This window comes from Myxocyprinus asiaticus, chromosome 6, assembly GCF_019703515.2.
Source record: "Myxocyprinus asiaticus isolate MX2 ecotype Aquarium Trade chromosome 6, UBuf_Myxa_2, whole genome shotgun sequence".
NCBI classification, from domain to species: Eukaryota; Metazoa; Chordata; class Actinopteri; order Cypriniformes; family Catostomidae; genus Myxocyprinus; species Myxocyprinus asiaticus.
The window spans coordinates 48,061,990-48,089,222 of NC_059349.1; the positions used below are offsets into that span (position 1 = coordinate 48,061,990).

Below are 27,233 nucleotides of genomic sequence, written 5' to 3' on the forward strand. Positions count from 1 at the left end.
AGAATTATGGAGGCCACTGTGCTCTTGGAAACTTTGAGAAATTTTGTTGTAGCCTTCCCCAGATCTTTGCCTCGACACAATCCTGTCTCTGAGCTCTGCAGGCAGTTCCTTTAACCTCATAGGTTGGTTTTTGCTCTGATATGTATTTTCAGCTGTGAGACCTTATATAGATTTCCAAATCATGTCCAATCAATTGAATTTGCCACAGGTGGACTCCAATCGAAGTGTAGAAATCCATGATCCAGATGAAATGGGATGCACCTGAGCTAAATTTCAAGTGTCATAGAAAAGGGTCTGAATATTATGACAACGTGATATTTCATTTTTTTCAAAGTTATCAAAAATTGGATTTTTGCTTTGTCATTATGGGGTATGGAGTGTAGATTGATGTGAAAAAAAAAATTGAAAGCATTTTATCATAAGGCTGCAACATAACAAAATGTGAAAAAAAAAAAAAATGAAGGGGTCTGAATACTTTCTGAATGCTCTGTATGATATTTGCACAGTGCTGGGTAGTAACGGATTACGTCTGATTACATGATTACATATTCATTTATCGATCCCTCTAAGTCTTCATTTTATAATCAGCCTACAGCTGAGTTCTTCAAGTGTTTTCGAATTGGGATGGAATTGCACACACAGACCTGATACTAGCCATCAGCCATAATTACACTGAGGATGGAGCGGTAATCCACCCAGAAATGCTGAAAAGTATGCATTAGTGTGGAAAGTTAGTTTTAGTTTAGTTTGACAAAAAATTTACATTAATGCACTTTTGCTTTTGTTGCCACACACGGATGGCATTTATAATGCTTACATTGAAGGAGTAAGAACATTAAATGACTTTTTTATTTCACTCAGAAACAGACAAATAACAAGTAAAACACACACACACAAAAATAATATAAATTCTTATATTTTGATTCACTACGTTTTCTTTTATGCATTTAAGCAGCACTATTTAATTATAGCTTATTCTACTCAAATGCATCAAATAAAGAAAAATTAGGTCAAAAGTAATCCAAAAGCAATCAGATTACATTTATTTAAGAATGTAATCCAAGAGATGACATTACTGACAAAAATTTTTTGTCATGTAATTTGTAATCAGTACCAGATTATAATTCTACCCAGCACTGTATTTCCGATAGGCTAGATGATCACATATTATCCATTTAAAAGCCACAACTGCTGTATAACACACATTTCTCCACTTTTGCGGTTAACAATATCTCCATAATTCTTTAAAGTGTCTAATAATTAATAATTTCATAAATATATTCTACGTACATTTTGTAGTTACAAAAGAGATTAAAAACTAAAATCATTTTAACCCTATAATGCCCCCTGTATCAAAGTTGATAGGTTATTTTCTAAATCCTGTTCATCATTAACATAATTAACATTTTGCAGATAATCCTTTTGTCTGCAATGTACTAAATGTCTGCTGCCACCTGGTGGACGATTCTGGACATTTTTTGATGGAAAAATATGTTTAAAATATTTCACAATATGTGCTAGTTTTTTTTATTTTTTTTACGTGAAATCTTTACTGATTTTAATAAAGTAAAAGTGACAGTAATGATTATATTGTTACTGATATTTTAAAATGAGTATTTGCAACTTGTGCTTGGTTAAAAGTTTGTATATTATTTTATAAAAAAAATAAATACAAAAATTTAAACTCCATGTATCAAATATGATACAACAGGCTTTTGAGGTATATCTCTCAATCACCATTACATTACATTCATGCCCACTCTCTCTCTCTCTCTCTCTCTCTCTCTCTATATATATATATACAGTATATATAGAAATAAATCACAGAGCTTTGAAAATTCTGACATATACTTTTAATAAGATATTTTTAAAGTGTGAACTAATATTTCTGTGTATATTCTTATATACATCCTGCTCTGTTATTATACATATCTCATTATTTTACATTACAAGCTATTATGATGTCATCTTACCATAAGTTCCTGAGACCCAGTGAAAAAAGTTTTACAATTTCTCTTTTTTAAATGTCAATAAGGTATTTGGTGCGTAAAATACATATGATAAAAATTGTTTATTGAAAAAAGAATCTTTTATTCATGTTGTATTTGATGTGCTGAATTGAACTGTGATACATTTCAATCCATGTTTATAGACCAAGAAGAGGAAGTTGTCATGGCCAAACTCTCAAATATTTGGTATCTCAGAAAAGCCCAGGGAGTCCTCTGATAATACCCCAAGATTTAACACTGTAGCATGTATGGGCTAAGAAAAACTTAAATAGCAAATGTCCTATACAAAATGAGTTGCTGTGCCTCAGGAGGATAATGACCTTTAAAGCCCAATGTATCAAATATGATACATAAAAAAAGTGTTCAATGTTTTTTACGATTTATTTTTATAGTTTGTCTAATGGTACTAAAAATGTGATTTTCTGACGATTCTTTCATAAATCAAGTTTACAAGGTTAATGATAAAAATACTGAAAAAATCATTTAAATTTCTTGTAGGATAAAAAGCAAAATACCTTGTGTATACTGCAAATCAAGGTTGATACTATAAAAACCTTTTGAATTATGTGATGTTTTTACGTATATTTGAGGTACATTTAATTGGGAACATGTTTTTGTTTACTTTTGTGGTTCTTTACATTGCCCTTGAATTGGGTGTAAATAGAAACTACACTGGCAAACTAACCCAAGTATTATTTCATCAGATTACAATAATAAAGATGAAGTATATAAGAAACTAATCTTTTTACATAAAAGACTTCAACATAGGTCTTTTTATCTGCTCAGTGAGCTAACATAAGCGGACACACGTTACATAAATTTATATATAAAAGTTCAATTAACACACTCACATACACAAGCCCGCTTGGCTTTATCTCAAACACACACACACATGCATACACATTCTCTCTTAATTTCTAAAGGACATGATCATTTTACACAAATCATCTAGGCTGACAAGGAAATTAGAACTTTGTGTAGATTAGAAAGTAATATGAAACAGGACAAAAAACAAGTATGCATGATTATATAAATGAAAATATCTTTTAAAATATCAGGTACGAAAAACAAACTTCCATATTCTTCGAGTCTTTTTTTCTAGAGGATACTAACAATATGACATGATCACAAAACTAATGAGTCCATAATTTCTCGAATGTAGTTGTCCTTTTTTATCAGCCTCGGTCTGGTTTTCCCTATCCATGTCTTGAGTGTTATAGGAGAAATCACCAATTTCATGTGGGACCTGCCATCAATGAGATACATGCTGCAATTATCAGAGAGTGTAGAAGGGAAAATAAAGAGAAGGAGATGGGAACTGAGACACATAACACCTTCCTAAGAGGCTGTGAACTTTCTGAGTGTGATAACAATGAGAGCAAGAAGAACAGAGGCTCCGAGAAACACAGCGATGACAATAGCTGTGATGGCACCTGGCCCCAACACACCTGCAGACAGAGAAAAATCAACAGCTGTTAATCCACCTTAAGAGGAATGTTCATATATTACCACTGCACTCCTTTAGCAATGAGATTTGCATTCTCTATAAGATGAACATAAGATTTATGCTTGATTATTTATTTTCTCCATATTTTCAGAATGGTTCATGCACATCACAGATTTATTTTGGCATTTACATGCAGCAGGTTTCATCAATTATGAAATAAGGTAAATATTTAAAGGAATATTTCTGGTTCAAAACAAGTTTAGCTCAATCGACAGCATTTATGGCATAATGTTGTTTACCACAAACATTAATTTAGAAGAAGCAAAAATCTAGGTTACATACTTCTCACTTACTAACCTTTTCTATGTAAAGTTATATCCAATTTTACTACTTCCTTGCCATGACGACATAATGCCGTAAACCATATAATCCCTGTAAATGACAATTTAAACAACTTTACAGCTCAAATAAAACATAAGTTTTAACAGCAGAACTAATAAAGAATTAAGAATTATCAGCTTCACATTTCTGCCTTTAAACCCTCAACACAAAACAAATGGCCCCATTCACTTCCATTGTAAGGGCCTCACTGTAACATCGATTTTTTTTCTTTTTTTTTTTTGTTTTGTTTTATTTAAAGAAAATGAGGGACAAATCGAAATAAATTGTTGTGGTAATCAACATTATAACACAAATGCAGTCGATTGATCTTAACTTGTATTGAACCCGGAATATTCCTTTAAGCCTTGTGTTGTGTTCGTTTTGTGCTAACACATTTTGTGTTTCCTGTCAAAAATGACAGGCCCACTAAGATAAATCTCTCATATTGCATTTATTATCCCAAGATATTGCATTAGATCTTTTTATTAACTTATTTTTAATAATATATAATAATATATTATATGTATATAATAATTATAATTACGTAATAAATTAATAACCACTTACTTGATCTGAACAAAGTCGTTTTAAAGCTTAGAATATGGACTTTACAATGCATATAGCTGATCCTACCAATTATTAAATAATACTTTTTAGTTTGCTGTCAAATAAGAAATGTTTCGTTCTCATCATTTGTAAATTTGTTATCACAACAATTATATTCAGAGTTGGTAAAACCATAAAAAAGATGAGATAGCCATGTGTTATATATTGTTGGAAAGGTCTCAATTTGTTGAATGCAATGAGCAAATTTGTTTCACTCAGAGGCCAAACTGCAGTGAGTATTAGTATATGAAATTACCACAGACACACATAAATATAATAAACAGAAGTGTCTTTATGTCACGTTTTTCCTTATTACTTTACAAAACATACATATAACATAGACAATGACATATCGTAACTTACAGCAGACTATCCTGATTCAAATGAGACCAAATGCAAAATAAATGATCAGTAGATCATATTCCTCAAAGAGTGTACATGAAAAGATGATGCACAAGAGGGTGCTCAACACACAATGTGTGTGTGTATTTGTATGTGTGTGTGTGTGTGTGTGTGTGTGTGTGTGTGTGTGTGTGTGTGTGTGCACATGTCCGAGGGCTTTGTGTGTGCAAACACACATCCACATATGTGCTCATCTAAAGGATTGGGATGCTCCTGAACACTTAATATTTCTGTATTTTGTAGTCTAATCCATTCATTTACAATGGCCGGTCATTTTTGACCGGGAACACAACAAGTGTAACAAAGTGAAATAAAAACAAAAAAATGTTTAGAAAATTGTGTTTTCTGATACCATATCTGAAAAAAGTCAAGGAATTGTATTCCAATTGGATTAAGTAAAAAACAAATCGTACAAAATAAATTAATTAATTAATCATCCGGGTCAAGATTACCAGAACACAACAAAAGGATTAATAGATACTGTATATAAATACATCTTATACAGCCTAATTTGTGATGAATGAGATGCTAACTTGATTATAGCAGGATGTGACATTAAGTGAAATTAAACCTGTCAATCTTTCTAAAATCATCTGAAGATTTACCACACATTATAGTAAGCATGAAATAAAAAATGACTCTATTTACTTTCTTACTACACATACCTAGTCTTCTTGTAAACTCTTCAATAGTGGGAAAAAATATTTGTTTTCACTATCTTTCATCAAAATGTAATAACTTGGTCAGCCTCTGAAACTACTTTTTTTCCATTTAATTTTTCAACCACCCCTCCCTTCCAGCTCCTCCCTCCTTTCCAACCACCTGTCATATAGAGGCCAATTTTCAGGATCTAATCAATTCACAATAGTCAAAATATAGTTCCGTCCAACATTTTTTCTTGTCGAATATCCTATTCCCTTGTAAATACATCATATTACAGAAGTAAAATGTTTAGCGAAACGCCATTTCATGTTGACTTTAAAAGAACATGGTCTATGATTTTAAGCAAGATAAATAACCAAGTAATTTCAGTAAATACGTCACAAAGCGCACAGTATGTGATCTTGTGTGGTCTAACTCTACCTTCTTCCTCATCCAGGGTTAGTGAGGGTGTGCCGTCTTCATAGTCAAAAGTGAATGAGTGTTCTGTGAGGTCATGAAAAGGTTGTTTTGTTGTTACATCGATGGCTCCCGCACCGGATAGCGTGTCCTGATTATCATTCTGCAGGGTAGGAGAGGAATCTGCCACTGTTTCTGATGAAAAGGACAAGAGATATACTGTATATACACAAAAACATTAATGAAGTAGTCCTTCTAATCTGAACTAAAAAGAGTTTTACAGCCTGGTCCCACATAAGAATCTTGTTCCATCAACAACGTTTTGCTTTTCTTTAGCTATTTAGAAACCATCTGTGCAACATGATCACACGGGAACTCAATGTGTTGCTACCGAATGTTCCGGTACCCTGACATCGACCCCATTCTGCCGAGTTACTAACAATCAGCATCTCCCATCAGATATCTTTGTATCAGTTCAAATGCGTGCTTCTTGTCCTGTGGCACTACTAAAAGCGTGCTGCACGAGCAGCCTCGAAAACCTGGGTTCTGGTCCCACAGAAACCAGTAAAAACTTCACATATTCACATAAGCAATGGTGAGCGCGATTCAGAGGTTGCATTTTCCCTCTAAGACTACATTTTTACTCTACTGACGGTTAAGTGTAGGGTTGGGTTATGGGTTAGGGTGTATGGTTAATAAAATATGCATTTCTATTGACTGTATTACATCATTTACAACTAAAAACAATTTGCTTTACAACTCGCTTTTGGCGCCCCTCTGTGGACATTTTACCCAGAAACTGGAGCTCACATGCAGGACCTAAAAACTAAAGGTTTTTCATTCTGGTTCCATTGTTCCGCTGCCTCCTTTCCAATTGATAACCGGTTAGAAAAAAATTTAAGAACGGTTAATAACATTCTTTTTTAAATGACAGTACTCTGTGCTAAGGGTGGGTGATATACCAGTTACAGTGTTGCCAGATCTCACAAGAAAAACAGGTGACCTGGTCTGGAACAACACGCTCAAAATAAGGGACTTGCCTCAACCAAAATAACTGATAATAAGCAAAAAAATGTTCTATGTGCGGACATTTTCGGCATAGAAATCATAAAATCAAAGTATACAGTAGCCTAAATAAAATAAAGTTTTTTTCAATAAATGTATTCTTAATATTAAATATATCCCCAAAAATATGTAAAATGTTTGAAAAATAAATCTAGCCATCAAAAATCAATTAATAGCCAAAATCTCTCTCTCCTGCATGCATGCACACACTGCTTGGGTGTGTTTGGACTAAACGTCATTTATGCAGGCCAGATTATTTTATTGTGAACATATAATAATTCTTTAATAATTCTTTAATTATTTTGATAGAGTTATTTGTTTTAATTACAGATCTGTTTCTTGGTCAGATGCATCATATCCAACAATAATTCATTGAAGACTTGAAAACAACTTTTTACCTCAATATTTTTCCTTGTATCTGGATTATTCATGCATGTATACATAGTAATTATAAAATTGTCTAAAAGGTCTTCAGCATGTTACAGAAGGCGACATTCACAACATGCATTAAGGCAAAGAAATGTGTGATGCAACAGTTTCATTCAGAAAAAAAGCACATGCTGATCATGTTCAACTAAAAAGAGAGAGGCCTAATTTTTTTGGGCAACAGAAAGTGGTGTAATTCTGAAAAATGTACTGTAATAATCCATTTATACTTTGGTTTCATGAAAAAAAATATCTGAATTAAATTAACTGGTTATTAACAGGTTACCAAAATGTAAAAATTATGTTGTCACTCCAGAACAATTGAAAGGGACTTCTTTTCCGTTTTCGGTTACATTCTGCAAAAATGTTTGTTCATTTTCGGTTTTCATTCCTTGTCACTTTGTCACTCCCTGCTCACATGTGCCCATACGTTCAACAATACTTCCAGCTTCTACCACTGGGGGCAGTAGTTTCAAATTTTGATTAGCACAGACCGAGTTTTGCTGATCTTACTGTCGCCGAATTCACAGAGTGATATATATCAACTCAAAAACACTTCATTGCAAAAAATAATTCATAAGAATCTAAAATTGAAAAGAGCTTGAAGCCACGTCCACCCTAATCTGTTATCATTTGAAAAACAAATTTTCAAAAGTATGGAGAAAAAGGCCGTTCTTTTGTGGATGACTGGCAATGGGGTTTTTAAACGAAAACATATTAGTGTGAACGTGGTTTAAGGTGCTGAGAACCATTGAAGAAACTTTATTTAAAAAAGTGTTACATTTTTTTTCAAACTTAGTGTTTACAAAAGTGAACTGGAAAAGCGAGTTTTATTATGTTCTCATAAACCTGACAAGGTGAGCGTAATTTATTATTTTTCTGTACGTTACCTACGGGGAAAGGGGGGATGTTGAAAGTGGCAAATGTTAGTCACACTCTCGGATGATGCAGAAAGCCACTGAGCAGGCTGTTTGACTCAATGGACGTCTTTATGGAGGATTATCACTTGCTTCTCACTACAGGTATCCTTGCGCATTCCTCCCTCTTCCTCTTCTCTCCTCTCGTTCTCTCTCACGTCTCTCATGGACATTCCAAATCTCCCGAAGGCATGGGACAGCCATGTGACTTTTCACACCAACACCATACTCATGAAGTCTCAACCCAATTTCCTGTTACTGCTTGCCCACCATTCCAAGAGGGCAACTCATGGACAAAGGTTCTGACCCCAAAATGAAGGGACAAAGACAGACGGAGTTAACATAGATAAATAGTAGGAGATTTCCACATGAGTGCCATAAGATTTAGACTGACCCTTCTTGTTCACCCCAATGACATGGGTTAGAACTCGCCGGACAAGCAAATACAAATAACAGAGCACTCAATTGTCCATTGAAAGCGCAATTAGGTTTTCAAAATAAGAGATTCTGCTGTGTTTTTACATGCAGCAGCCACCTACGCCACTTTTCCACACTACCCTGAATCTTAAAATAAAAGGTTAATATTTGGAATAAGCGAGTGAGGATGGCCAGGGCATTAGTATTTTTGATAATGGCTTATTTGCTTAGCGAGACACACTTTCGTGACTTGAGGCAGGCTGAAGGTACGGCACACCGGGGCATTAGGCCAACGATACATCAATGAGCCCTTCACTTGGGTGTACAAAAGGGTGCTTGTGTGGTCAGAGAGGACGGCTAGAGGCTGAGGAATCAACGGCCTAAACATAGTCAAGTATACTGAAAGTTAAACAAACTTGTTTATGAAGCCAGTTTATGGAAAAGCATGCACCTCTGCGACAGTGTGCGTAACGTACCTGATTTCATAAAATACTTTTTTTTTTCTCTCCCAAGTTTGGGTTTGTCATTTCATGGCCTTGTAAAATACTAATCAAGTACTGATTCAACTTTTGGTGATAGACGGTCAACACATCACCAGTGCTAAAGGTACATTTTTATTCTTTTATCATTTACTTATTTTGTTTCAAACCCGTATGACTTTCTTTCTTTTTTTTTTTTTTTGCATAAAACACAAAAGGAGATGTTAGGCAGAATTTTAGCCTCAGTGACAGTGTTATATTCACACACAACAGTGAGATGACAACATGCAGACAGGTCTGTGCGAATGACACAATCGTCCGTCAACGTGGGTCTGCGTGTGCCAGGGCATTGCCGGTGCCCATGTCCTCACCTCACCTTACGCCACTCAGTCAGGATGGGTTACAATAGAGTGGGCATCTTCACAGTCACCTACCAGACTAATAGAGACGCAAGCTATTTGTGTTCTTTTTATTGGCAAGGACTAGCCCAATGCTCATGGCTGCTTTAGTATTACAGTTTTTTGCTGTTTGATGATTAAAAAATAAATTCATTCTCTATATCATCTAATGTTGTTTGTAAATGTGAAAAATACTGCAAAAAATGAGAAACTACATGCAATGCCAAAGAATAGCCAAAGTTATAGTTGAGCAAGCAGTATGCATTGAAAATGAACACCTTATACTTAATTTGGTAAACTGGTTTACAATAAGGTTACATTTGTTAACATTGGATATGCATTAGAGATCATAAACTAAAAATGAACAATATAATATTACAGCATTTATTAATTGTTAATATTAGTTAATAAAGATACAATTGTTCATTGTTAGTTCATGTTAGTTCACTGTGCATTAAGTAATGTTAACATATACATCATTTTATTTAAAAAATACATTACTATATGTTGAAATTAATATTAACAAAGATGAATAAATGCAGTAAAAGTGTTGTTCATTGTTAGTTATTATATTGTACAACAGAATCTCAACAGAAACTAAGAGAACGAAATAGAATAGAAACTAAGATCACTTAAAAATGCCATTACACACTGAAAGTGTATCAAAATTAATCAGGACCATCCACCCATGGAACCGTTTCTGACGCAATGGCATCAATGCAATTAAGTTCAAATAAAGAAATACTGTGGTGACTGTGCTATCACCACTTTTTGACTTCTAAACACAGAAACAAAAATCAGTATTACTTCATATCTTCTTGCTGGGACATCTGAGACTGTATTAAACTTTCTTGAACTGTCATTTTGTCCTACCTTGTGAGGTTATGCATTTAAAAATATCTTTTGGAATGTACTATGTTTTTCAGTACGAAGATGTGACCAATTTTCAGTTTCCATCATAAACATAAAACCATTTTACGATGCAGTTTGTCTTTACAACAGTTATGGGTCCTACTTTATATTAGGTGTCTTTAACTACTATGTACTTCTAGCATTAAAATACATACAATACAATGTATTTATTGTGTAACTACTGTGTTCTGCAAAATTCTCTCAAAAAAAAAAAAAAAAATCACATTTGCTGAGTTTGAGGTATGGGTAGGTTTAGGGGTAGGGGTAAGGTTAATAGTGTAACTACAGATGTAATTTAAATGTAGGTACAATGCATCAACACATAAACTGGTGGCTAAAAGTTTGGAATAATGTACAGATTTTGCTGTTGTGGAAGGAAAATGGTACTTTAATTCACCAAAGTGGCATTCAACTGATCACAAAGTATAGTCAAGACAATTACTGATGTAAAAAAACAGCACCATCACTATTTGAAAAAAGTCATTTCTGATCAAATCTAGACAGGCCCCATTTCCAGCAGCCATCACTCCAACACCTTATCCTTGAGTAATCATGCTAAATTGCTAATTTGGTACTAGAAAATCACTTGCCATTATATGAAACACTGCTGAAAGCTATTTGGTTCATTAAATTAAGCTTAACATTGCCTTTGTGTTTGTTTTTGAGATGCCACTGTGTGCAAAAGACTGGCATGACTTAAGGTCAAACAGCTTTCTCTAGAAACTCGTCAGTCAATCATTGTTTTGAGGAATGAAGGCTATACAATGCTTGAAATTGCCAAAAAAAACTGAAGATTTCATACAAAGGTGTACATTACAGTCTTCAAAGTCAAAGGACAACTGGCTCTAACAAGGACAGAAAGAGATGTGGAAGGCCAGATGTACAACTAAACAAGAGGATAAGTACATCAGAGTCTCTAGTTTGAGAAATAGACTCCTCACATGTCCTCAGCTGACAGCTTCATTGAATTCTACCTGCTCAACACCAGTTTCATGTACAACAGTAAAGAGAAGACTCAGGGGTGCAGGCCTTATGGGAAGAATTGCAAAGAAAAAGCCACTTTTGAAACAGAAAATGAAAAGGAAATGTTAGAGTGGGCAAAGAAACAGACATTGGACAACAGATAATTGAAAAAGAGTGTTATGGATCTTAACCCCATTGAGCTTTTGTGGGATCAGCTAGACTGTAAGGTGTGTGAGAAGTGCCCAAGACAGGCGTGGGGTGAAAAGTCACCTGAGTATCTGGACAAACTGACAGCTAGAATGCCAAGGATCTGCAAAGCTGTCATTGCTGCACGTGGAGGATTTTTTGATGAGAACTCTTTGAAGTAGTTTAAGAAATTTTGAAAAAAAAAAAAAAAGTCAAATTGTAATAATAATTTTTCACGTTATTAATGTCCTGACTATACATTGTTATCAGTTGAATGCCACTTTGGTGAATAAAAGTACCAATTTCTTTCCATAAGAGCAAAATCTGTACATTATTCCAAACTTATGGCCACCAGTATATGTGCATAAGTACATTGTTTTAAATGTGCATCAATTTAAAAAAGTTACACAGAGGTCCTTCAAGGACAAAAATGTCTGTGTCAAAAAACTGCCATAATAATATTATATATTAATATTATTTTACACTTTCAATGAGTTATTATTTTTAACCAACATCAGTCCTGATCATAACTACCAAATATTCATTCATTTTCAGGATTTTAACCCTTTAAATGCTAGTTTGTTTGCATAATAACACTGTTGTTTTTTACATTTCTCAATACACACATACAAAACACTCTGACATTCATACAACACACCCACACAATTTTAGCTGCATCATTTATTCAGCTGGCCTGCAGTGCTCTATAATACAGCAAACAGAAAATAGGAAAAAAGCATGTATTTGCTCCATAGGCTAAACACGAGAAAAATGGCGCCATCTAGTGGAAAATATTAAATATTTACATTTGAAGATCGGCTCTGGAATGAAAGCATAATATAGAATTCATGATTTTATGCTTTAATTGCACTGGGATCAAATATTGCAAGGTTTCAATTTGGAAAGTTTTGTCCTTAAGGTCCTAAGTGTAACTATTTTATGTACACAGTGTATTATAGATGTATTATAGGAACTGAGGTTGAAATATCAAAATTCACCAAAAATAAACACCTTTGGCTAAATTTATGCCGTTGGCATGTACAGCCAAAATGATTGAAAAAACACAAATTAAAAAGACAAAAATGTCCCAAAGGTCGCATAAGGGTTAAGTATATAGTAGTTAAAGACACCGAAAATAAAGTGGGTCCCAGTTATGCTAGTCTTTTACTGTACAAATTAATTTAAGAATTTAATTTAACAAGTTGTCTTAGTTTTTTTTTTTTTTAGCTCTGAACCCGAGTCTAAATTCAGGTTCAACACCTGGTTGTGAAAGAGAGAACATCACTGAAGTCAAGATGATGCCTCAGTCTGCAAAAAGTCTAACACATTTACACCTTTGTTTATACAGACTGTTCATTCTGTGTAAGTTGAGCCAATTTTTTACATACATCTTTCAGTCTGTTTTACAAAAAGCAAAAAAACAGGGTAATTTTTGTGAAAAAGTAGTGGCCTTTTTGTTGCCCATTTTTTATTTGGGCAACAAAATTGTTAGAACAGTACAAATAAAAACGAGTAATTGTTCAGCACATTATTTAAAATAAAGGTTATGGACTTAGTATGCAATTCAGAGTTAAAAGGAAACTTTCAAGCTTAATAACAGCTATTTATGCAACTAAAAGCAGGGTCCTTAAACCAAGCCAGAGGGTAAACAAGGTTGAAATGACGTAAACACAATTTAAAACTTTCAGACGTGAGGATTTTGTGAAATCTTTTGAACATGGAACAAATTCTTACAGATACTGTCCTGCACTTTATACATTAAGACAACAAAATCTCCTATTACTGACTGAAACTCAATTTCCCAACTACGATGTGCCAGCAAACTTGAATGACTTGAATGTACCGGCTAAACCAATGAATCCGCATTTATCAAAACCCATTTCGTCCTTTGCTCAGAACTCTACAAATGTATGAAATGTCCATTATTGATGAGATGAGGAAGAAGGGATGTTACCTGTCTGCACAAAAACCATACAGATTGCCAGAACAGCAAAAAGGACAAGCCGAGATGAACCACTGTCACTGCTGCAGTCGCCCATGGTTCCTGTGTTAAGTAGGATGCTACTGTTCACCATTACAGGACTGGTATGTTAATGTAGGAACAGAGAGTGAGCGAGAGAAAGAGGTAGAGGTAGCTGGGTTTAGGTGGGAGGACTTTGCATGGACAGTGTAGACTTTTGTCAAGTCTTCTAGTAACTGCCCACCCTCTTCAGACCATCTCAAATGTGCAGCAAAATGAGTCTCTCCGTTCCTGTAATACAGTGTAGAATGTCTTCATGCCCATTCATTTTAATTAAAATGAACTAAAGCAACACAATTCTAGAACATTTGGTAACAAATTGATTTCTTGCATAAATTTACTTTATCCATTTGAGTTGGGACTACATGAATACCTTTTGTGGTGTTAATGCAGCATTGCTGAAATTGGGCAGGGGATTTACATTTATTAGCATGCTTTGCATGGGACTCGAAAGAGAGAGTAAATGTTAAAATTAGTGTTATTTTGTGTTTTTATAAAAGATGAATATAAAGGGGTATACTTGTTGATGTTTAATGTTTCGTTATGTTGAGATTTAGAAGAGTTTCTGGCATGTTGCCGTTTTGGGGGTTATCATTATGGTGAATAGTGGAGCTTTAACTAAAGATGAGGACAGGTACATGTCAAACATGAAATTGATTGCAACTGCTGTGCTAACCATAGCATAGTTACTAGACTCTGTAGTGCTTTCAACCAGCATGCATTTTGCATGCTAACATTCACTTTCATCAGTACATACAAAAATAGAAGAGATTTATTTGAGTGACACCGACGTTTAATTTTGTCGGGTTTACCTAATTCAACTTCTATTTACACAAAGTGTTTGTGCTGAGATTACATAGTCACTTTAAGTAAAAATAAATAATTTCAAACATGAGGAAACACTATCCACGATTGAATTAAGTTCAGCCAAACAGCTATTTTTGAGTGAATTATCCCAGGCTATTTCTCTTATTTGGGGTTATAGAGGTGGTCTCACCATGGACAAAAGTATGAGTGACATCAACTTGATCCAATAAATGTAATTTTTTCCCCATTGCTAAATGATGTAATGCATCATGTAATCTGAAATTTGGCCATATTTTATTATTTAGGTATGATTCAATTAATTATTTTTCAAAACATGCAAAAGACACAAATGCAATTGGTGGGACAATTTACACCATAGTTGATTATTGACAAAAAGGCTCAAAAAATAACACTGGATAAGAAATTAATGTGTAATATTTTTGGTATGATAATGCTGATTCTAATCTATTATCACGTCTCTCTAGAATACTTGATTCTTGATTGATCAATGGCAGCATCCAGCGTCTGATGTTTTCTAATAATGACCACACATTAGGGAATAAAGTGATATTTCACTGGTCATCCGAATATTGACAGTACAAAATACAAATAAAATTTTAGGTTGGCGAGTCACTTATTTTTGGCTTATTTTTCAAGACCAAGTTGCTTGCTTCTTTTGCAAGATCTGGTAAATAAACATTCCATGTCTGTTTATTTGGCAAGTAGTCTTGTAACAAGTGGGACAACAGGCAGTCAGGTGGTAATTTTTTGGAGACTGATTTCAGCTGTTTCTGCAGACTCTGCTACACGTCGGTGTCCTGACCACCCTGTCAGGGTTTATTTTGCGATAATGAAAGGCTGGCTTAAGATTAGCACATTTATTACATTGCTACTTACCAAATAAATCATTAAAAGTACATAATATATAATGATTTGAGTTGTAATTACATTATTTTGAGAGTAGAAAGAGACTGGAGTCTCCAGAAACAGAAGAATTCCACCTACGGATGGCATCAGAGTTATGTTGCCTTTCATATTGCGAAAATGACCGTTTAGCTGCAGATTATCCCTTAATTAAAGTCAAATTCGTTGCATTTTTACAAGTGAGCTTTTCAACTCAAAATAGTTCTGTTGCAGTGGAATGAACTGAAGGTACTGCCCCATTGACTTCTATTGTAAGGGCATTACTGTAAATTTACAAACCAAGGGACAGTCGAAATTGTTGTGGTAATCGACAGCATGCCCCAGATGCAGTCGTGAAAAGTGAATTTTTATTAAACGCAGAACATTTTATGCCTAATTTCTTGACTTATACATTGCAAAGTAATGTCACCATTATAATGGGCAAAGTTGGCAAGTCTAGAATCAATTGTAATCTTGGCTTGAGACTCATCCATGGTTTTGCATGGGGGGGTGGAGGGGGGGCAATATATATATATATATATATTCACACACACAATGATTTTCTTTGGAAGAAAACAACAAAAGTGCACTTATTAATGATATGCACTTATATGAGATGAAGATGTATCACTTTGATATTTTCTTTATTCTACATATCGTGCTGGACACACAATCATGAGTGTCACCATGTTCAAATCATATGACCAGCTGAATATTGCTCTAAATGAAATTGGATACTTACAGTCACGGAATCAATTCATGACAGACTGCAAATAGCGCATTTTTTAAAATATGCGCTTGGTAACTGAGAACTTTTGTTTTTGTGTGATAGAGCATCTAAGCCCCTAGGTGTCAGAAAACGAATATTACTGAGTGCACCTTTAACCTACCACTGCTCATATTGACCAGTGCAATGACACTGATTATACCTTTATACAAGGAACCATTTTAATTTTAGTTTTCTTAAAGAAAACTCTTGAGGCTTGAATGCTTCAAAAATGTTGTGTCTTCATTCACTTCATTATGCATTATGTCACCATGTGCATTCAGAGCAAAGCTGTATAGAACAGCCCACACAGGAGACTGTTTTTTTTTTTTTTTTTGTACTGCAATAAAAAAAAAGTATGACTCCACTGGTTCATTATTTCCATATATTATAATACAGATGCAGAATTTAAAGTTTATTCTTTAAACAGCCTAATATTTTACAAGAAAATGGATAACTATCTGGAACTTTCATGTCCTTAAAACAGGACACTGTTGATTACATGTCCTTGAGTCCTACGTTGTTATCGACATCCACCAACATAAGGGCAGCAGAGCGGCAGAGGAGAGAAAATAAAACAGAAAATGGAAAACACTAAAAGGGGGGGGGGGGAACGGACCAATAAATAAAAAAGGAAGTTGTAATGGGGATAATACATATCTTTTTTTCCTCTGCATTCCTTTTATTCACACTTAAAGAAACATAATTTGGGAGAGATGTTATAATTGTGAGTAGACGCTGTATCTCAGCGATGAGACACAGTTGATGTGACATTTAAGACTGTGAGCTCAGTTTACTCCTCTCCTGCAGAATCAATCCTCTCTCTTTTCCTTTATTCAGGGCGTTTTAGTTCTTTTTGTGGCCATGGGGCAGCGTTATTGCAACTGTTGTATCCTCTGGATTAGGGAGGAAGAAAGATTTGCTGCCCCGTATGTACTCCAAATCCAAGAATTGAGGATATTTATTTAAAAAAAAAAAAAAAAAAAAAGTTTGAGGTGGGAAATAATGGCAGCTGTTCAGAAGGAGAAATAGTCAGGAGGGGGAGTTGTCAATCAGCAGGCCTCAAAAGTCTTCCACTGTCTCGATCTCGCCCATATTAAGTCTCTCAGACGAGGCGTTGACAGAAAAACCTGCAGAGACGTTTGGAAAATGAACACCCATTAGAGAGTAAATCTCATTTAAAACATGTGCAGGTCAAATTTCACCACAGAATCGAACCAGTTTTTTTTTTTTTTTTTTTTTAATTACATTTTTTTATTCTAATTTTTTAAAATAGTCATTCTCATTACTTTAACAGTAATATTTATCATTACAGTAAATTGCATAAATGTAAGGCAGCACAACAAATGCTACCATGATGCTTAATTTAAATATCTATATATTGTTTTTTGCATTATGTTTATGAGAAATGAGTGAGTGCTTTTATTACAATGAAAATAACGTCACAATGCAAAAAATCTTAATGGTGCTAAAAATATTTTTAATTTTCTTTAAGCAAAATATTATTTCTTAATTTTTTCCTTTTGATTCTGGGATGATATATGACTCCAGACATGTTCTTGAAAGGTTTCGTGAGATTCGTCCTAGAATGAATTCAACAAGCAACTAAATTGTGATTATATTTAAATCTGATAATCTTATTTTTGTCAAATCAAGTAATTTTGAAACCAATAATGATTAACATGCTATCCGCCACTAGTGTTGTCACGATACCAAAATTTCAGTGTTTGGTATTTTCAGTAATTACTTTTCAACATACATTGTCAAATTTCCATACAACCTTTTATTATTATTATTTATTTATTAATTTATTATTATTATTATTACAGTTGTGAATATTACACTTTACTATATAGCTGTCAATTTCAGGGGTCTAGCTTTTATATTGAATCATGCTTTTATTTTGATGTTAGGTTTAGACAGAAGCTTCACTACTTTTGATGGATAAACAGTTCGCTATATTGCCCAGTGTGATCGTGATTTAATTATATACATATATAGTCTACATGTGCTGCACGCTTCATAGTGGATCATGATTACTGAACAGCCTGCCCTCGAATATTAAATCTGCTGAATCGGTGTCTGTTTTTAAGTCTCGTTTAAAAACTAATTTGTATAGACTTGCTTTTATTACTCTGTGAACGTGTTGTGTTTTACAGTGTGCTGCTTTTATTACTATGTGAATATGTTGTGTTTTACTGTGTGTGTGTTTTTGATTTCATGTTTTGTGACGCACTTTATTCCTAATTGCTAAAAGGTGCTATATAAATAAAATTATATATATATTCTTATTAGTACTCTGCTTTGTCATCTAATTTAATGCACATCATTCTCGATGTCTGGAGTTTCCAGTGTATGAGTGATCTGCTTCACACATTTAAAGTGTGAAGTGAAATGTGAACGCAGCTCATGCAGACTAAGAATGCAGCCTTTTGCTGTTTATTAATCACACAAGGACATATAGTTTTATTTCAGTGTAAAAAAATGTAACTCAAATAAGCAGGTGAGCATTTGAAAGCAGTAGTGTGTAAGTCAGACAGTGTGCGGGTATCGGATTGAGTCAGTGCTAGGTACTACCAGTACTGCTGAAACACTGGTATCATGACATCTTTTTTTATTTTAGTATCGCCTTGGTACCAAAATACCGCTACTTTTGACAACACTTTCTGCAATTCCTTTGAAGCTCTTAGGAAATTGGAGCACTCCACTTTGAGCCAATTCTGTGTTTCTCTGAGTCATTTCTAAGTAGTTCACTTCATAAGTTTTAAAATGACAGAGTGGTCTGGTTATGAACTTCCTCCATCTCTCACCTAGAAGGCTTGGGTCGGCTCGTACCATCTTTTGTTTCTTCTTCTTCTTGCCGGAGGTGACTGTCTCAAACCGCTGTTGCTGTTGTTGGTGAAGGACTGACTGTGACACTTGGCTCATTCCCCACACGGGGTCCTGAGAGACAAACACAAGGAGCTCAGCAAGACTGACTCACAAGCACATGCAAGCATAAACCAAACCAGACACACAAACTCACCTGCTGTTTTTGCTGCTGGACTTGCTGAGGTTTTTGCTGGTTAGCGTTCTGTTTGGCACGGCGCTCCAGGAACTGCTTGGCAAAGTCTTTGGCCTGTGGCGTGTCACCCAGGTAGGCTCGCACATAGTCATGCACCTCATATGGCGAGTCCACTTCCTTCAGGAATGATGCAAAGGTGGGGACTGTGGCAAGATGGAAAAACTGATCACTTTCAGAAAGCCACACTGGTTTTAAATTCAGAAGTTACAGCTAAACAGTTAAAATTTTAAAAGGGTCAAATCATACTTTTTCCATTTTACCTTGATGTCAGAAATCTAAGAAATTTCAGAATGTCAGTTTCAATAAATGTTCTTTTTGGAATGGGAATGAAGTTTTCAGTACTGAAATTTACAGTATGTTTTCAAAGAAATTCAAACGAGTGTCGAGTAAAAAAGAAATAACTGAATTCTCGTGATATGATCCCTTTAAAATCAGAAGCCTCATACTATATATATCCTTTCACTTCATGCTTGCAAAAAAAATGTGCTAGAAAAAAATTATCTGAAGAAAATGCAAGGAAACACTGGGGAGGGATGTGGTTTGTGGGAAGTATTATCTGCACATCTTCTGTACATTTTGTTAAACGAGTATGCCATGAAGCATGACAGTGACTCACCGTCGAGGTTATTAGCGGTGTTGAGAGTGTGTAGAGTCTGTTCACACCACTGCATAAAGCCATCCTGATTCTTATTGGCTCCCTGGAACAGTTTCAGTAGCTTCTCTTCCTCTTCTACCTTTTTACTGGCTTTACCACTGCTGCTATTACTGCACCAAATGGGCAGAAAGAGTAAGATTATATTACAAATACAATATGGAAATGACACTAAAAGCTGTTGCTTTCCAAATCTAGTGCTCCAAGCGGCTATACCAACATCTGAAGATGTTTTGCACAGTTTTGAGTGATGCAAACTATATGTGGTAGTGGTTAACCTGAGGTTAGCGTTGCCCTTGTTTTTCAGATTGTGGCTCTTGCGTGTAGCAGGAGGTGGGGAGGCCTCCTTTACTGCCTCATCCCAGAAGCCAAAATTAGAGTTCTGAGCATCACCCCACACACTACTATCCATCGTCCACTGCGGCCCGGCATTATTGACAGATCCCCAGACTGATGCATTGATGGTCTAGATAAAGAAATGGAGAAGGGAAATTAAACCGAGGTCATGCAATCTATTGTAAACAAATGCATGGTATCGTTTTGAACCACAGACAATAACAAAATGGGGTAAGGACATGTAACTCACCGTTCGGTTCTGTGTGCGGTTTTGATGGGTAACAGTTGTTTGTTGTTGTTGTTGTTGTTGTTGCTGCTGTTGCTGCTGCGGTTGCTGCTGCTGCTCTTTCCGTTGTTTCATCTGCTGTGCCTCCTCTCTCTGGATCTCAAGCAGGGACTTAGTAGCAGCTGGCTGTTTGGCCACATTGCCCCAGCCTGAGAGCTTGGCCTGAGGTTGCTGCTGCTGCTGGACCCTCTGGAGCTCCTGCTGCTGTCGCTTTTGCTGCAAGTGTGATGAACAGTTTTAGACACTGTCATTTTACATCTATTTGAATCAAGCTATGGTAATACGAGTGTTTAAAGAGTAATAATAATGACAGGTGCTGTGAAGAGGACAGCCGCTACAGCCTGGAACAGTCGATTTACTAGAGATGGACTTATTGGCATGTTGGGAAAGGAGAATCATTGGCGCTCCTCTCACCTCCTCTTGTGCTTGCCGTTCTCTCTCCTCTTCTAGTTTTTGGATCTCTGCAAGTGACAGGGCGTTTTGAGACTGGGAGAGAGTGTTCACTGTGGCTGCCTGTTGACCCCACTTAGAGGATGAAGGGAGCTGAAGACAACACACAAAAATGAATGCAATTTCAAATGGGTCATAAATAAGTATCATTCTACAAAATCTTACCTTTTGAATCTCTGATCAACTTAAATAATGAAAATAAGCATGTCTCGCAAAAAAAGAGACCTCAGAAGACCTACAATCAAGAATTATTGCTTTGCATAAAGCTGGAAAGGGTTACAAAGTTATCTCGAAGAGCTAATATATTCACCTGACCACAGATAGAGAAATTGTCTATCAATGGAGACGATTTAGTACTGTGGCTACTCTCCCTAGAAGTGGCCGTCCATCCAAGATGGCTCAATGAGGTATAGAAAAACCCTAGAGTGACAGCTAAAGATTTGTCTTTGTTCATGAGTCTCCTATACAGAAAGCATTACATACAGGCATGGTGTCCTGCCATGGACACCATGCCCCTTTAATGTTTTCCGTATAGTAGACTCATGAACAGAGATGTAAAATAACGACTAATCGCGGGCATGAGAGAAGCTCGTTCACACTTCCTCATGCTTGACGCATAAGCATGATGCAAAAATGATGCAATTAGCATGTTACAGAAAGTTGTTTAGCAACAGACAACCAATCATATGATACCTCACTGCTCACCTCATTTAATATTCCAGCGCTTTGTACAGTCGCAGAAACTTTTATGCGCTGTTTCTGTTCTCCGTCTGAGGGAGAGCAGTAAAATGTCGAACAAAGATGGCCAATGCAATTACTGACATGATGGAGACAGTATTCCTTTTGCATACATTTTCGTAGTATGTTACAGAAGTCGAAAAACAGAGCAGATTTGCTTGAAGACATTTCCACAAAATAATAAGCAGTTATTAATGTAGGTTACATTCATCCAACCCTTGTTATCGACCTTATAAATAAGCAAATAAGAACTTTAGCCCAGAGTTTACAAATGTACAGTGATAAACAGTGTAAAACATTGTAATAAATGAAACAAGATAACCTTGGATTTTGTCTAGCCAAGGTTAAAGAACGACCATGGGTTAACAATTTCAAGTGTAATGCGATTTCCACACTTCATTAAAGGAATAGTTCACCCAAAAATGAAAATTTGCTGATACTCACCCTCAGGCCATCCAAGATGTATCTGAGTTTCTTTCTTCATCAAAACAGAATTTAAGATTTTTAAGATTTCATTTCAGGCCGCCTCCTTTAAACAATGCAAGTGGATGTCCTCCATTTTTTGACGGTCCAAAATGCATATTTAGGGTGCATCAAAATAATCCACACGACTCCAGTCGACAAATAAAGTTCTTCTGAACCCAAACGATTGCTTCTTTTTTAGAAACAAAACAATACTTTTTAACTACAAATGTAACTCATGAGAGGGATGAGGTCACGTTGGTAAGGTCACGCGTCACATGGAGGAGGCAGGAAGCACGTCATCATTTACAAGAGAAACTTGCACAGACCACAAACCAAGCGCCGTTCACAAACCAAAACAGTCCAAAACAATTTCAAAAAAAAAAAAAAAAAAAATTTTTTTTCCAAATAATAATAAAAATAAAAAAACATTACTGCAGTAAATAACCATCCTTTATTTCGGAGCAATGCCGTTGCATTATTTACTTGTGCTTTTTCTTTAGCAGAAATATATAGGCTATATGACTGTCAGGAATTCAAGACACAAATTGTTGTAGTTAGTGAAACCAAGTGCGAGAGCGTTTACTGAGATTCACAGGATTTACACGGTGAGATCAATGGTACAGGTGATACCACACAGAAGAGAAGCCTCACAAACTGAAGAAGAGGTAACAGGCAACAGCAGGGTAAGCACTAAACAGATATCGATGAAGATCAAGAACAAATACAGACAGGTAAATAAACACTGCGAGTCCTTTGTGTGAGACTTGACAGTTAAGTGGCGTGAAGGTGAGTTATTTATGCAGGCAGTGATGAGAGAGTGAATTGAGTGCAGGTGTGGTGAATTAGAAATCGGGTGTTGAAGAGCAGAGCGCTGAGGGAGGTGCAGAGCCCAAGGGAGCCATGATAATGACAATGAGCTTACGTCATCCCTCTCATGAGCACGCGTCACAGAGATGTACGAAAGCAAACATTTGTAGTTAAAAAGTATATAAGTATTGTTTTGTTTCTAAAAATAATCAATCGTTTGTGTTCAGAAGAACTTTATTTGTCGACTGGAGTCGAGTAGGATTATTTTGATGCACCCTAAATATGCATTTTGGACCGTCAAAAAATGGAGTACATTCACTTGCATTGTTTAAAGGAGGAGGCCTGAAATGAAATCTTAAAAGTCTTAAATTCTGTTTTGATGAAGAAAGAAACTCAGATATATCTTGGATGGCCTGACGGTGAGTAAATTATCAGCAAATTTTCATTTTTGGGTGAACTATTCCTTTAAGGTTTTTTACAGTGTCTTTTTTTTTTAAATATTTTTTTTTAATTGCATTTAAAAAAATATTTTTTCCCCCTGAAATTCAGTCGATTTTTTGGCCCATGTTAAAGCATTCCAACTTTAGAAACGATGAAGCGGCTGAAGTTTAACCGTTCCTTTATCTTGATTTCACCGTGGATTATACGAGTATGTGGCTCATTACAATGTGGATTGCTTGTGAACAAAGGAACTGTTTTTAAACCTTAAAACAGGCAACGTGCACCACAAGATACATACTCTAGTTTCTTACGAGTATGAGAAAGACTTTCTCACCCAATCTTATCATTTATCATAGATGGGTCTGTTTCGAGTATGTTGGTCACATGACTTGGTTAAATTTTTCTGTGATCGTTAAGTCAGCCTGACCTAAAACCAACATGGCTGCCCATGGTGCAGGACATGCTGACTTTGTGATAATTAATTATATATTAATCTTACTTTTCTTCAGTAAAAAAAAAAAAACAATCAAACTGCTAATATTAATTGAGAACATTGTCTTAAGATGCGGAAGAAGAAAATTAAGTAATATGTTGTTCATGCTTTTATTTAGCACATTCTGAAGCATCCGTATCCCTTGATACATTGCCAGATTGAGGGAAGAAAAAGGGTTAATCCACAAAATTACACATACACATTTATTACACTTACACATCATACATGCAACTTAAAGCTAAACTTTTCTCAGTTTTGTTACACACAGTGCTGGGTAGTAACGGATTACATGTAATCTGTATTATGTAATCAAATTACAAAAATCAAGTACTTGTAATTGGATTAAATTACATTGTAAAATATTCGTAATTGGACTACAGTTACATTAAACTGTAAATAATTTATTGATCACCCTAATCATTCTCTTTTTTTCAGTCTTTTGCATTTTTCATTCTAAATCAGCATACCACTGATATACCTAGCAACGTCATTGCTGTTGATTTTATGGTCTTTCATTTTTGTTCATTTTATAACATTTAATGTTGATTTTATGACCAATTAATGTTCATAATGTTTCTATTGTTTTATGCACTTAAAATGAATTTGATGTCTCAGTGTTTTGAATTATAAACTTTGGCCATGCACTGTCATTGCTGTTAGATTTAATGTTGATTGCATGTTTATTCATGCAATGTTTAATGCATTTTTTTTTTTAAATGTCATAAGGAGCTCTTTTTGTGAGGCTCTTTTACATTTTCTTTCTTATTGTACTTTTATGTTAAAATGCATGTGACATCAAATAAATTAGAATTAGGCTGGAAGTAATCTAAAAGTAATCGGATCAGATTACCCCCAACAATGTAATCTACACGGTTACATTACTGACTGCATTTTTGTCATGGAATTTGTAATCAGTATCTGATTACAATTCACAAGTAATCTGCCTGGCACTGGTTGCGCACACACACACACACACACTCTCTCTCTCTCTCTCTCTATCACACACACACACACGGTTGATATGTTTTAAAATAAGAGGGGAAGTCAGAAACTAAATTTTTAGCATCAAATAAAACAGAAATATTGATGACTTTTTTGTAATAGGAAAAACGTATCCTGGGAGATACAACTCATGAAATTCAAAATATATCAAATATATATAAAAAATTATTTTGAATATGTTTTACTCAAGTCCTAATGATATCAAAAGTGACATGAAATGATTTTTTGCCAATCATTTTCCACTATTGCCTGTTTTAGGGTTAAAGATTAAGGGCAGTTAAAAACACTATTGGACCCGACCACAAAACCGTAATTAACGTTCATTCATGAACGTCTCATCTGATCTGTATAATATTTATGGTTTATGATGCAGCTGGGCTTAAGTAAATATTTTGATAAATTCAGATGTAATAAGCTTCACTGACTTTGTTGATATTGTTATATTGAATCAGATGTGCATTATGTGCAAACCCCGAAATTTAGTTTTTGTTGTTGTGGAGCAGGTTCACTCTCCTCTGAATGAATTTCAAACATTTATGACTGTATTCGAGGGATTGTACAATGCTGGCCTATCATAACAGTGAGCAATTACATTGAGGTTTTAAAGGGGAAGAAAGCCAAAAAAACAGAGCGTTTCAGTCATAGGGCCAGAGACAGGGTTTTAAATATAATTTTAAACTAAATTCTGACTGTTTTTGGTACAAAAAAACATTACTGTATTTTCCTGAAATAAAGTCACACCCGAATATAAGTCGCACCTGGTCAAAATCATGTTGTTCAGAGAAAAAAAACAAAACAGATAAGTCGCATCTTTGTATAAGTCGCACAGACAGAGGTCAAATACGACAGACACTAGGACCCGGGAACAGACCCTTGAGTCCTGACTTCCCTTCAGCAGCTCAACAGCAGATGTGCTCTGTTATGAAGATTACCTCAGCTAATCCGCATCTCTATGCGTTGTAACTATGCTGTATTCAAATAAACAGCTTTTAGTCTGTGAGCAAAACAGTATGCCTGTTGTATTCTATACATTCTTTAATGTTAGAGACTATCTGTGAATATTTCTGATATCAGCAAACTTGGCTCTGCACTAACTATCCGGTTCACTAATTGAATGTTTTTACTATGTAATGAAATGTCATTTCGTGGGCATGTGAGGAGTTGCATTTGACAACAGTCTAGAGTTTGTTAGAACAATAATGTTGATGGGACAGAATATTTAAGATGGTTGCATAAAGTACTTTTTAAAGGCAAAATACTCTGAATTGGCCACTTTAAATAACTACTACCATCTCTTTGACTGAAGTCACAGGACCTTTCAGATGATGAAAAGAAACGCGACATATATTCCGGAAAATACGGTACTACCATTACAAGTGAACCTCATGGGGAAAAAAATGCATGACATAACCCTTTTATTGCATTCTTGGTGAACAGATGCATCAATTTCTTTCAAGAACAAAAATGTTAGTGTTCTAAAACTTCTTAATAGTAGTGTATACACCAATCAGCCACAACATTAAAACCACCTGCCTAATATTGTGTAGGTCCCCCTTCGTGCCACCAAAACAGCGCCAACCCGCATCTTAGAATAGCGTTCTGAGATGATATTCTTCTCACCACAATGGTACAGAGCGGTTATCTGAGTTACTGTAGACTTTGTCAGTTCAAACCATTCTGGCCATTCTCTGTTGACCTCTCTCATCAACAAGGCATTTCCATCCGCAGAACTGCCGCTCACTGGATGTTTTTTGATTTTGGCACCATTCGGAGTAAATTCTAGAGGCTGTTGTGCGTGAAAATCCCAGGAGATCAGCAGTTACAGAAATACTCAAACCAGCCCGTCTGGCACCAACAATCAACCATACGATTATCTAATCAGCCAATCGTGTGGCAGCAGTGCAATACATAAAATCATGCAGATACGGATCAGGAGCTTCAGTTAATGTTCACATCAACCATCAGAATGGGGAAAAATGTGATCTCAGTGATTTGGAGCGCGGCATGATTGTTGGTGCCAGATGGGCTGGTTTGACAAAATCTCATGCTCACAAGCGAGATTATTTTGTACCTTCATCTGTGCAAGCTGCTGCTGTTGTTGCTGCTGTTGCAGTCTGCGGAGCGCCTCCTGCTGCTGCTGCCGCTGCCTCTGCAACTCCTGTTGCCTCTGTGCCTCCTGCTCTCTCTTCTTCTGCTCCTCCTGCTGTTGCCTTGCCAATGCTGCTGCTGCTTCCTCTTCCAGCCGCTTATCTTCCTCGCGTCGCCTCAGAGCTTCCAGTTCTTCCTGTTTCCTTCGCTCCTCTTCCTGCTGGAAGAGGAAATCTTAGTCAATTTCG

At 35.6% G+C, this 27,233-nt stretch overlaps 2 protein-coding genes across 12 annotated transcripts in view; both read right to left on the bottom strand.

Annotated features, from left to right (window-relative positions):
• Nucleotides 1–1,971: 1,971 nt before the first annotated feature.
• Nucleotides 1,972–13,754, bottom strand: snorc (secondary ossification center associated regulator of chondrocyte maturation). Its single transcript, XM_051699852.1, has 3 exons — nt 13,622–13,754; nt 5,929–6,099; nt 1,972–3,457 (listed from the first exon to the last, which is right to left on the bottom strand). Exons 1-3 carry the CDS (start codon nt 13,740–13,742, stop codon nt 3,348–3,350), a joined length of 402 nt encoding a protein of 133 aa, XP_051555812.1. The 5' UTR covers nt 13,743–13,754; the 3' UTR covers nt 1,972–3,347.
• Nucleotides 13,755–16,385: 2,631 nt separating this feature from the next.
• The window catches only part of LOC127442060 (GRB10-interacting GYF protein 2-like), a 62,053-nt gene continuing 51,205 nt past the window's right edge, over nt 16,386–27,233 (bottom strand). For 6 of the 11 annotated variants that reach the window (XM_051699753.1, XM_051699756.1, XM_051699754.1 and 3 more), the window contains 8 exons: nt 26,969–27,205; nt 20,916–21,044; nt 20,466–20,717; nt 20,158–20,345; nt 19,844–19,992; nt 19,189–19,370; nt 18,974–19,106; nt 16,386–17,293 (listed from right to left, as the gene is read on the bottom strand). In XM_051699753.1, coding sequence (XP_051555713.1) covers nt 17,226–17,293; nt 18,974–19,106; nt 19,189–19,370; nt 19,844–19,992; nt 20,158–20,345; nt 20,466–20,717; nt 20,916–21,044; nt 26,969–27,205 — 1,338 coding nt within the window. In that variant the 3' untranslated portion in view covers nt 16,386–17,225. Of the gene's footprint in view, nt 17,294–18,973; nt 19,107–19,188; nt 19,371–19,843; nt 19,993–20,157; nt 20,346–20,465; nt 20,718–20,915; nt 21,045–26,968; nt 27,206–27,233 lie in introns of those variants that run through there. The other 5 variants (XM_051699760.1, XM_051699759.1, XM_051699751.1 and 2 more) reach the window with 3 other exon arrangements.

Bases quoted from the DNA above. Each gene is read 5' to 3' on its own strand.
- snorc (XM_051699852.1), bottom strand. From the start codon at position 13,742: ATGGTGAACAGTAGCATCCTACTTAACACAGGAACCATGGGCGACTGC. The intron at 6,100-13,621 runs GTAACATCCCTT...CCTTTTCATCAG, and splicing joins TATGGTTTTTGTGCAGACAG to AAACAGTGGCAGATTCCTCT. The intron at 3,458-5,928 runs GTAGAGTTAGAC...CTCTGTCTGCAG, and splicing joins AACCCTGGATGAGGAAGAAG to GTGTGTTGGGGCCAGGTGCC.